General features: G+C 40.7%; 1 protein-coding gene across 1 annotated transcript; it reads right to left on the bottom strand.

Annotated features, from left to right (window-relative positions):
* Positions 1-2651: 2651 nt before the first annotated feature.
* ttc14 (tetratricopeptide repeat domain 14) lies at positions 2652-9520 on the bottom strand. Its single transcript, XM_062555440.1, has 13 exons — positions 9428-9520; positions 8798-8970; positions 8564-8691; positions 8268-8467; positions 8080-8164; positions 7845-7974; positions 7594-7755; positions 7413-7484; positions 7156-7275; positions 6143-6265; positions 4960-5077; positions 4259-4365; positions 2652-3960 (listed from the first exon to the last, which is right to left on the bottom strand). The coding sequence occupies exons 2-13, from the start codon at positions 8929-8931 to the stop codon at positions 3093-3095; spliced, it is 2247 nt and encodes a 748-aa protein (XP_062411424.1). The 5' UTR covers positions 8932-8970; positions 9428-9520; the 3' UTR covers positions 2652-3092.
* Between the last annotated feature and the right edge of the window lie 213 nt (positions 9521-9733).

Raw genomic sequence — 9733 nt, 5'->3', positions numbered from 1 at the left:
CATAGCTATGGCTTTGTGAGTCCAAGGAGAGTAGATTTGATCCACAGCAAATGCTTATGGGCTGCTGTGATTTTCACTTAATTAAAGTGTGCTGTGCTGTACTGTACGTGTGTTTACATTAAAACTGTAGCTGACTGGAATGTGTGTCAAGTTGGACTGAGAAGAATCAGCCACAGCATGCACTTCGTTATAATAGCATTTAGTTAAATATACAGTTTTAAATATTGAGGTTTATTGACTTGACAACATGACAACAACGCAATGTTTGTCTGTTTTAGCATTCAATAGTTCAACAGTTGTCCAAAGGAGACAAAAGAGCAGGAATAGCCCTGATACATGACCAAAAGCATAAGTTAGGAAATCATATTCAGGCCAGTGTTTGTTTGTTTAGGGGCCACAACGTCTGATGTGTGACTTGACATACCGCCTCAATGCAGTACTGCCCTCTAATGGATGACATGCCAAGTGCAGTTCATCACATGGTAAGTAGCCCCAGGCTTTCTGGTTGGCTTTGTGGTTTTCAGCCTACTATCATATCACCCTAGTATTTACACTCCCCACGTAAACTAATGTGTTATACAGTCTAACGGAATTCATGTTCCTTATTATTATTCAGACATCCATCCATACATTGCATTGCATTCATGCATTCATGCATTCAAGAATCTCACTGAGAATTCACACCAAAATTACCAGTTGTAGATTTCAACCAAAAGAGCTGCATTGAGTCTCTTAAAAATGAAAAAAGAAGAAGAAAAAAAGTGTTTTAAGTTAAATAAAAAGAACGAGAAAAGAGCTCTTTTCACCAGATAATTAAACATATTAGGTCAGGCAACATCTCAGAAAAATGGTTGATAAAAAAAGCCATGTCAAATTAATGTGACTTCTTGAAAGATAGGAATGCAGTGCTCCCCGCCAGATATTTAACGTAATGATGGACATATATGCAGAAGCTAAGCTAATAAGCCAGCGGGGAGATGTCAGCACACACTTCCCAAGGGAACATATAGGCTTCTCACTTCTTATTCAATTACAGCTGGTGCTGGAAAGCGACTCTAAAGTACGCCACGGTGACATGCTTGTAGAGGGTAAGGCAAAGCAAGGTTCTTTATACACACAGGGGTATTTGTGCTTTACGTAAATAAAATAAGTTAATAATAATAGTAAACAAAGAATAGCATAAAAGGGCAACAGCTTAAAATAATTGAAAAACATAACATCAATGCTGCTGATTATTGACTGCATTTGATCAGATAGCAGAAAGCATCGCAGAGAGTATGGTCGTATAAGTCTAAATCAGACACTGACAGTTGGGGCATTTTTTAGGTCGTCTGGAAGTTGATTCCAAAGCTGAACTACATGGGAGCTAAAAGCTGCTTCACCACATTCAGTTCTGACAGCAGGTTTTACCAAACAAAATATTTCTCCTGAGACCTGAGAGATCTACAGTAGGTGCACTGATGAAGGAATTAGGTCCCAATCCATTTAGTGATTTATAAACAAGCAGCAGCGCTTTGAAGTCAGTTCTGACTTTCTGGAACCCAGTGCAGGGACTTGCAGGGGCACAGGAAGGCCTGTGAAAAGCCAATTAGTAATCAGCCCTGATGGAGATAAATGCATGTTTTTTTTTTCTAAATCTTGTTTTGACACAATAATAATAATAATAATAATAAGTAAATAAATACATTTTGATTATTTGTTCAACTGAAGTTTATGGTCAATACATTTATTTTAAAAAATCAATGGGGGCCCAAAAGATGATCCCTGAAGACCACAGGTAAAGGACATTGGTTTCGAGGTACAGTTGCAGATGACAACAAAGAAGATCCTTTATTATGATTGAGCCAAATCCAATCCAATGATCTAATTAAAGTCTACACTTGGACTGATGTTTTGCCTGCCACAGTATTGAGGTGCATGCCATTACAATCCTTAAAAGCTGTGATTGGCACAGAATCCTGATTGCATTGTAATCAAACTACTGTAACCATTTCAGGTTAAGGTGGTGGTTAGTTTAGTAAGGAAAGTCTGTCAATAAATGGTAGATTGGAATGGGCCTGTAATTGTTCAGCATTCAGATTGTGTGGGTTTCCAAGGGGAAAGTGTACCAGACAGCAATGATACATTTACAATGGGAGACTTATGATTCAGTGCTGTTTTTCCCCCAATAATTTCAGATTGTTATTAGGTATATTATAAAGCATCTATTTTCCTACATGGCTGCAAAGACTGTATGCACAGTGTGCGTAAGATTACAGGCTTATTTCGTAGCATGTTAACTTGTGATCCTGAAGAAACATGAAAAACACGTCTTTATTGTATGTTGGTTTCTCATCAGTTTATCAAAAACCAGATCTACTAGAACATGAGCTTGTAAGAAAAGCCAAGGGGATTTTTGTGTATGCCTACAGCTAGATTCCTTTCACGACAAGAATGTTACTCTGCAACCACTGGCGGGAACTTCTTCCTTCTTCCCAGTCAGGTTATCATTCAATCAAGGAACTTGACAGCTGACATCACGGTTTCGATCATCCTGCAGGTCAAAGCCATTTCTGCAACATTCATAAGTGCAAGGGAAAAGGGCAGCAACATTCATTTTTTAAATATTTTGTCACTCCTAACAAAATAATAGTCATGTAATAATTCGTGGCGAGACTCTGAGATAGCTTTATTGATACGAACATGTATATCTTGTACTGTTTATATCACAACACAAAATCTTCCAGCTGTCAGATGATAAAGCAGCACTTGGCACATTTTAAGCAGTTTATGTGGATGAGTGTGTTTGTGTTTCCAGAAACAGAAAATACAAGCTAACAGACAATACATACCATTGATGATGATCATATGAAAGACCGAACTAGGCCAAAAAAAGACACAATGTCATGAAACAACTTACAAACTCATTTTAACAGTCACGTCACAGATTATTTTAAGGCATTGTGCTTTGCATTTAAAGATGTTTTCCTGTAAATCCTGACACTGAGAACACAAGCTGAAGAGCTTTTATCCCACTACATGCCCAATGTAGGTTCCCTACTCCCTTAAGACTTATGATTCCACAGCTGACAACACCAATGCAAACACAGCATTCATTTTTTGGGTTTCAGATCCTTCTCCTTTTCAAAGCGGGCAATCCGATTGAAAATGTCCTGCAAGTTAGAGGGCAGCTCTTTCTTTGGACCTCCCTCGGACGCTCTCCTACCGTTCTGGGAGAAGTCCTCGTGCCGCTTGGAATCTCTAGCGTCACCTTCCGATCTTCTTCCGTCCCTTTTCTCTCCCTTCTCGGAGTGGCGGCCCGGGACATTGGCATACCTGTGGCCCTGCTGGTCAGACTTGCGGGAATACTCGGAACTGGTCGAGGAGGAGGAGTGCCTCCTGGTGCCGCCGTGTGTGGGCTCCTGTGCGCTGCTGGACGCTGCCTCCGACTTCCTGTGGTGGACGGAGTGCCCTTGCTCGCGGCCGTTGACGTCGTGGTCTTTCGACCCCCATCGCCTATCGCTACGGGGCTCCCTTGCCTTGGTTGGCATGGCGGGGCCGCATTCGAAAAGGTCATCGTCAAACCTACCTCTGCTGTCATCCAGAGCGTCCGCCGTGGACGTGGAGCCCAAGGAGAGGGACCTCTTGGCCTTGGCGTGGGAGTCCTCGTCATCAAACAGCCCGGACGCCGGGTGCTTCACGTTCATGAAGGAGGCGGAGGTGTTGGCAGGTTCTGGGTACCACTCCTCCTCCACCTCTTTTCCTCTCTCCTCCTCGTCGTCGGAGAAACGGCCATGCCGCGAGGACGAGGTCCTCCGGTGGCGCTTTTTGTCGCTGTGAGACGAGCGCCTGTGCTTCCGTTTCTTTTTCTTGGATTTCCTTCGAGTGGACGAAGATGAGGAAGAGGACGAAGAGCTCGAAGAAGAGGAGCTGGAAGACGCCGACGAAGAGGAAGAGGACCGCTTTCTTTTACGTTTCATCCTAGAAGAAGGAAAGTTACTCAATATCATTTCTTGATGTAACTGCAACAGCGACTTTAAAGATTTGTCTTTTTTTGATTGTGTTCCAGCACAGGAGCAGAACTCCAAGAAGAGATGGCAGCTCACCAAGTATCACAGGATGTAAATGCCCGATTAGATGAAAATAATATAGAAATCAATAAGTAAAACATTCATCAGAATTCCTGTAGTTATGCTCTCTGGCTTTAGAAGTGTAGAAATATGGCATTCCAATCAGTCCGGACTGGACTATTGCAAAGCCCATATTTGTGTGAGTTTACCTTTTCTCCTCTTTTAAGATCTTACGCAATTTTTCTGCACTTGTCTCCACATTCTTAGTCTTTTCCAGCTCCTTTGCTGCCTCCTCTTCTTTCAGTTTAAGCGATTTCTTTAAAGCAGTCAATTATTACGCAACCATATTTACGCAACCATTTTCCAGCATTTTCGCACATACATTTAACATTGGCATACACAGACATGCATTTAAAATTGACATGGGTTAAAATTGGTTATTTCATTGTGAAAGTGATTGAATTTAAGCACAGATCAAAATAAGTATATTGAGGATATGTGAAAAAGGATATTTGCACAGAAAAACAAATTACGATCATTACACATAAGGAAGACGTTTGTAACCATTACACAAAAAAGAAGAGACAGTTACCACAGGAAGGCACAAGAGTCAGTCAGCACACAAACCAGGGAACAAGTCGGTGTCGTCAGAGTTGTTGTCCAGAGACGGCAGTCATTGCGACCAGGCAGTCAGAGGGCAAGGTCCCATATCAAAGAGGCACATACACAAAAACAATACTTCATCAGTACTACTGGACACCATGTGCAACCTTATCACAGTGATAATACATAATATCTACCTTCTAATGGATCTAAAAACTGATTAACACCCCAAACTTATTAGAGGTTGAGTTTTAACGACTAACAGACTCTCTTGTTGCTCTGGAGTCCCTAATATACTCTGGCTCACCTGGATGCGCATCTGGAGCTTCCGTAAGGCTTCGGTGGCACCCTGGAAGTGCTCGTCCAGTGTCAAGGCCTTCTTGTACAGCCCCTCAGCAGTGACCAGCTTCTCCTCTTCTTCCAGTCTAGTACAGAGAAGCGAAGCCAATCGCACCAGTGTTTTGCAAATACGGTCAGTGAGTCTGCATACAGTTCTGTTTTGCTGGAAATGTCACTCTTATCGACCTGTCTTTAGTATAATAGCGTCCTTTGTCCTTTATCCTTTGCTAAAGATAGACTGTGACATCAGTGTACGATGCATCAATGGATTGCATCTCGGACAACAAAGTAGCCTCTTACAACCTTACAGAAATAGCCCTGCATAAAGGCTAAGTGCAACTTCTAGTATGGAGCAGGCATAAATTATTCAGTCAAACTAGTGTCCATGGTAAGGACCTCTCTAATAAAATGGTGATATTGTGCAAACTGATATGAAATGCACCCAAGGTTCTGCATCGTACCTAACGATGCATTCAAATTGGGACAGTTAAATGTATAACAATTAAGTAAAAACAGATTGCTGTGAAGTAAATTTCATTAGCAAACAACTAGACGTGTACGCTATAATTAGTCGGATTTGTTTGCTTGTAATAATGGTTGCTAAGGAAAGAAAGAGTCATGCTGTCATCCCACCATGCCATGAAAGATGGCTCACTTTGTTGGAGATTTTAAAAATATATGGACAGATCAGTAAACTATGTGCATTCACATGGATGCATATCATGACTAGGTGCAGCGACAGCATTCACTCAGGCTTCAAATCAGACGTAGACTACTGTAGCTAAGTAACAGTTATTTTTTTACACCCAGCTGGTGCACTCAACTTGTTGACTGGTGTCAACTTCTTCCAGCATGAATGTTGTCTAGGGAGCCACAATATAATGCTAGATACTTTCCAGAGTCTGAGCAATACTCTTTTACAATAGAAAAAAGTCAGAAACACTTCCTGCTGTAGTCTTTTTAAACCATGTATGTACATTGTGAGGCTTTAGGCGTTGAGTTAAATGGCAAGTCAGCAGAAAGGATGCAACATATAAATCATATATTACATATTAAGGCATGTGATGGCCATACAGTAGGTCCAGTTTGACTGGTTATGTGCTGAACATCGTGATCAGTCAAACTCAGATTCCCGTTCAACCTGTACTTACTGGCCTCCACGTTCTACCAGCGTTTGGCAGAGGTACTTCTTTGCGTTCCTGTGTGTTGGGCAGCTTTCCAGGGCGACTTCAAAGTCGCTGATGGCCTTCACCAAACTCCCTTTCGTTGCATACCTGAGAACAAAGGCACCACTCATCACTAAGACAAGTCATGATATATAATGATTGTGATAATATTTTGGGCCTTGGGGAAGAAGCAACATGCAAAACATTACCGACATCTCGAATTGACAGACCATAAATTGTTTGTCCAATGCAAAGAAACACGTTTTAAATTTGCAGAAGATAAAATGTATATGAATATGAACATGATAAGATAAGAGATCCCTTGATAAAGGCAGTTTTGTTTATTCAGTATATGAAGTTATTAATATTTTGCTGCCACTTCATATGTTTTTTTAATAGAAGGATGTACTTGGTATCAGTTGATGGCTCTGTGTCTCCTCTTTCATCTGACATGCGTGGCATATCTATCACGGGTTTGTGAGTAATTCAAACGAGAGTAATCGGTGCGCACTGGTAGGTCTGGTTCGTCTGTTTTTATAGCCCAGAAGGATCTTTGCTCTTGGTATCAATGGATAGCTCCTATTTCATCTAACATGTGTGCAATATCTAGGCTATGCGATCATAGGTTCATGAGTAATTCAAACGAGAAAAATGGGTGCACAGGTGAACACAGAGCATTATAGACTGTAAATATGATGCAATTTGATTTCATTTCATGTTGTTTTTTTTTTTTTAACTTGCATACTTGATTGTACAGACAAGAGTGTAGTCTCACTGGAAAGCCCCACTTCTTGCTGCATCTAATAGTTGCAGAGCAATGTAACAGGGAAGGATGGGTGTGTTTTTTGACACGCTTTGCGTCAATCAGGCTCTAAGGGTTAAATGCTCAAGAATGCTTGGTGCATTTGTATCTGTCTTTTTTACCCTCTCCCTTCATTTTCTGTTCAGAGAAAAAAAAGACAACGTTACATTCTACATTCTTTAGTTCAGATACTTACAGTGCACCCCTGGCTACCAGAGCTTCCACATTGTTGGTATCTATTTCCAGAGCTTTGTTGTACTCATTCATTGCCTCAACATGGCGGCCAGATTTGAAGTGATCAACCCCGGATTTTACGCTGAAAAAAAAAAACCCAAAACATAAAAGATTCATTCAGAGGAAATTCTTCAAAGTTGGGTAAATTCAGTCAAATGAATAAGCATTTTAGGTCAAACAAGACTTTTTGTTTAAGATGTTAAAAGCATATTTACAAACCATTTAAGAGCCCATGAAGCAGACTGCTTCTTCCTAATGTTTACTGCAAAATCCTCCTCTTGGAAATGTTTGCTGAGGAGAACAGACATGAAAAGAGCAGTTCTGGTTTAGATCTGTGTGGATCTGGAAAAAACAACTGTTGTCTGTGGAAAAGAAAAACCCTGTAGTCCTCCTGTCTTACCTCTGTAGTCCCCTCATCATTGAACAACACTTTGTCTCTCGACTCAAGACTCCCAGCTTTGCGAGAAGAACATCCACGTTGGACGGGTTGGAAAACCCAAGGGAACTTTCCAAGACTCTCTCATACGTTTCAGTACCGTCACTGGCAACCCTTTGACCACGGCTGCGTTAACGACATGCACAACATCAAAAATGCTGTTTCAGTCTTACACTACATATCCAAATAAGCAAAATATTAGCAGTCTATCTTACCAGTAGTGAATGGGAAGATCTTCTCGTGAAAAAACACCAAGTTTAAGACTGCTGTGTCTTGGAGCAAGAGATGTGGGTTGCAGCGAGATTGTTAATTTCCCATGATACCGGTCGACATCTTTCATTCCAGCTAAAATGTTGCAACAATCAACACAAACATTACACCATATGATGGCAAACACTGACACGTAATATTTTCAGTGACCTGTATGCAAGAAGTTCATGTGAGACACACCTCTTATCAAATCTCCAACTTGATAATAAGACAGAGGATCATCATGGTTCCCATTGGATGGGACATCTCTTATGGGACATAGGGCCTGTGAAGTGAAATGAAGTTAAATCTGTTGTTAGCAACATAAAAGAGAAAACCTGCTAGGGTTTAACACAAACCATATCCCCCAAAAAGCCAAATAAACGTACGGTTAGCTCCAGGTCCTCAATGTCCCTCTCGATTTCACTGTAAGTGCATATTAAGGTGACAAAGAACCCAAAGTCTCTGATGGAGTTGATTCGTCCAATTACGACATCCCCACGTTCTACATCCCTGAAGAATAGGTCCCTCCTTTCCTCAAAGGAAACCTCCATAAACTGTTCCAGAGGGGGCATGATGGCATAGGGTTCTGTAAATAAAGAACAGTGACATTAATCATGCAGGCAATATGACCTAATGTGCAAAGAGGGGAAAATGATTATGGGTTACAGGACAGCAGTCTTACCACAAGATGCATCCTGCCAGTCATCTTCCACTGGCACTGCAGACTTCCACAAGGGGGAAAATAACAAATCTGCTTTCCTTGAAATAAACTGTTCTACGATGGTAGACCTGTTTGCATCTGCAACTTGTCTGAAAAATGAGTGATGGTGAGATTAATTTTAGGTAAAAACCAAGCTGACTAAGATTACAATGGATATTTGAATTCATTTGACAAATGAACCTCTTTACCACATACCTTTCACAGACTGCTTTAGAGAGGTCAGACGCAATGGCAATAAAGTCTGGGTTTTCATTTTGTTCACATGTTAAAAGGGACAGTAAACTTTCTCCATGGTAGGATAGAGACTGTCTCAACAAGTCTCTGTCCATGGTCAATCAGCTTTTCAGTGTGGCTGATCTGAACATATTCTGCAAGACAAATAAACGCACAATAAGTGACTTCATAAGCAAACGGAAAAAGTATTATAGGCAAGCCACCAAGGACAGTGAGTATGCTAAACTAACTGATCATTCTTGCCATTTGGATTAACATAGCTTCTCAATCGAGTAACTATCCGAGTTACTTCGCCGCTATTTATGCTGTTGTCTTTGCATTGCAATCGATGTCTTTGTCAAATCTGGCGTGGTCACATCAATTCTGCGTAATGAAATTCAACTAACTGCACATGTTACGTTAACGTTAGGATACCCAGAAGTTCACATTTCATTATTGTTAGCCAATCTTGCTAACCACTACGCCAACATCAACTTCTTCGTTTGCCAGTATGATCTGCATGCAATAGGCCTAACATCAAAACAAAGACGATACTAGATCCGTAAAGTTTCAATTATTTCTTTTGGAAATTATTTTTGTTCCATTGCTTACAGGTTTAAATCCTTTCTTATTACATTACGGACTCTGATCTTGGATCTTTACTCTTCAGTTCGTTGCACTGAATGGCGGAAATGGTGTAATGCGTTACACTTTTTTGGGCTCTGGTGGAAACATGAAACCGCGCAGTTGCAATCCTTGCTTATTCAGTCTCAGTCGAATCTTTTATTGTAAGCCCACTTTTAAACCAAATTTTTTTTTTTACAGGAATGAATGACATTCAGTTCCATAGTACAAATGTAGGTAATTAACTTAATTGCACGTAATCATACAAAGATTAGTAAAACATGGATTTATCTT

This window comes from Sardina pilchardus, chromosome 15, assembly GCF_963854185.1.
Source record: "Sardina pilchardus chromosome 15, fSarPil1.1, whole genome shotgun sequence".
Taxonomy (NCBI): Eukaryota; Metazoa; Chordata; class Actinopteri; order Clupeiformes; family Clupeidae; genus Sardina; species Sardina pilchardus.
Note: the sequence above shows the minus strand (reverse complement) of the source record. Positions and strands in the feature narration are given on the sequence as shown.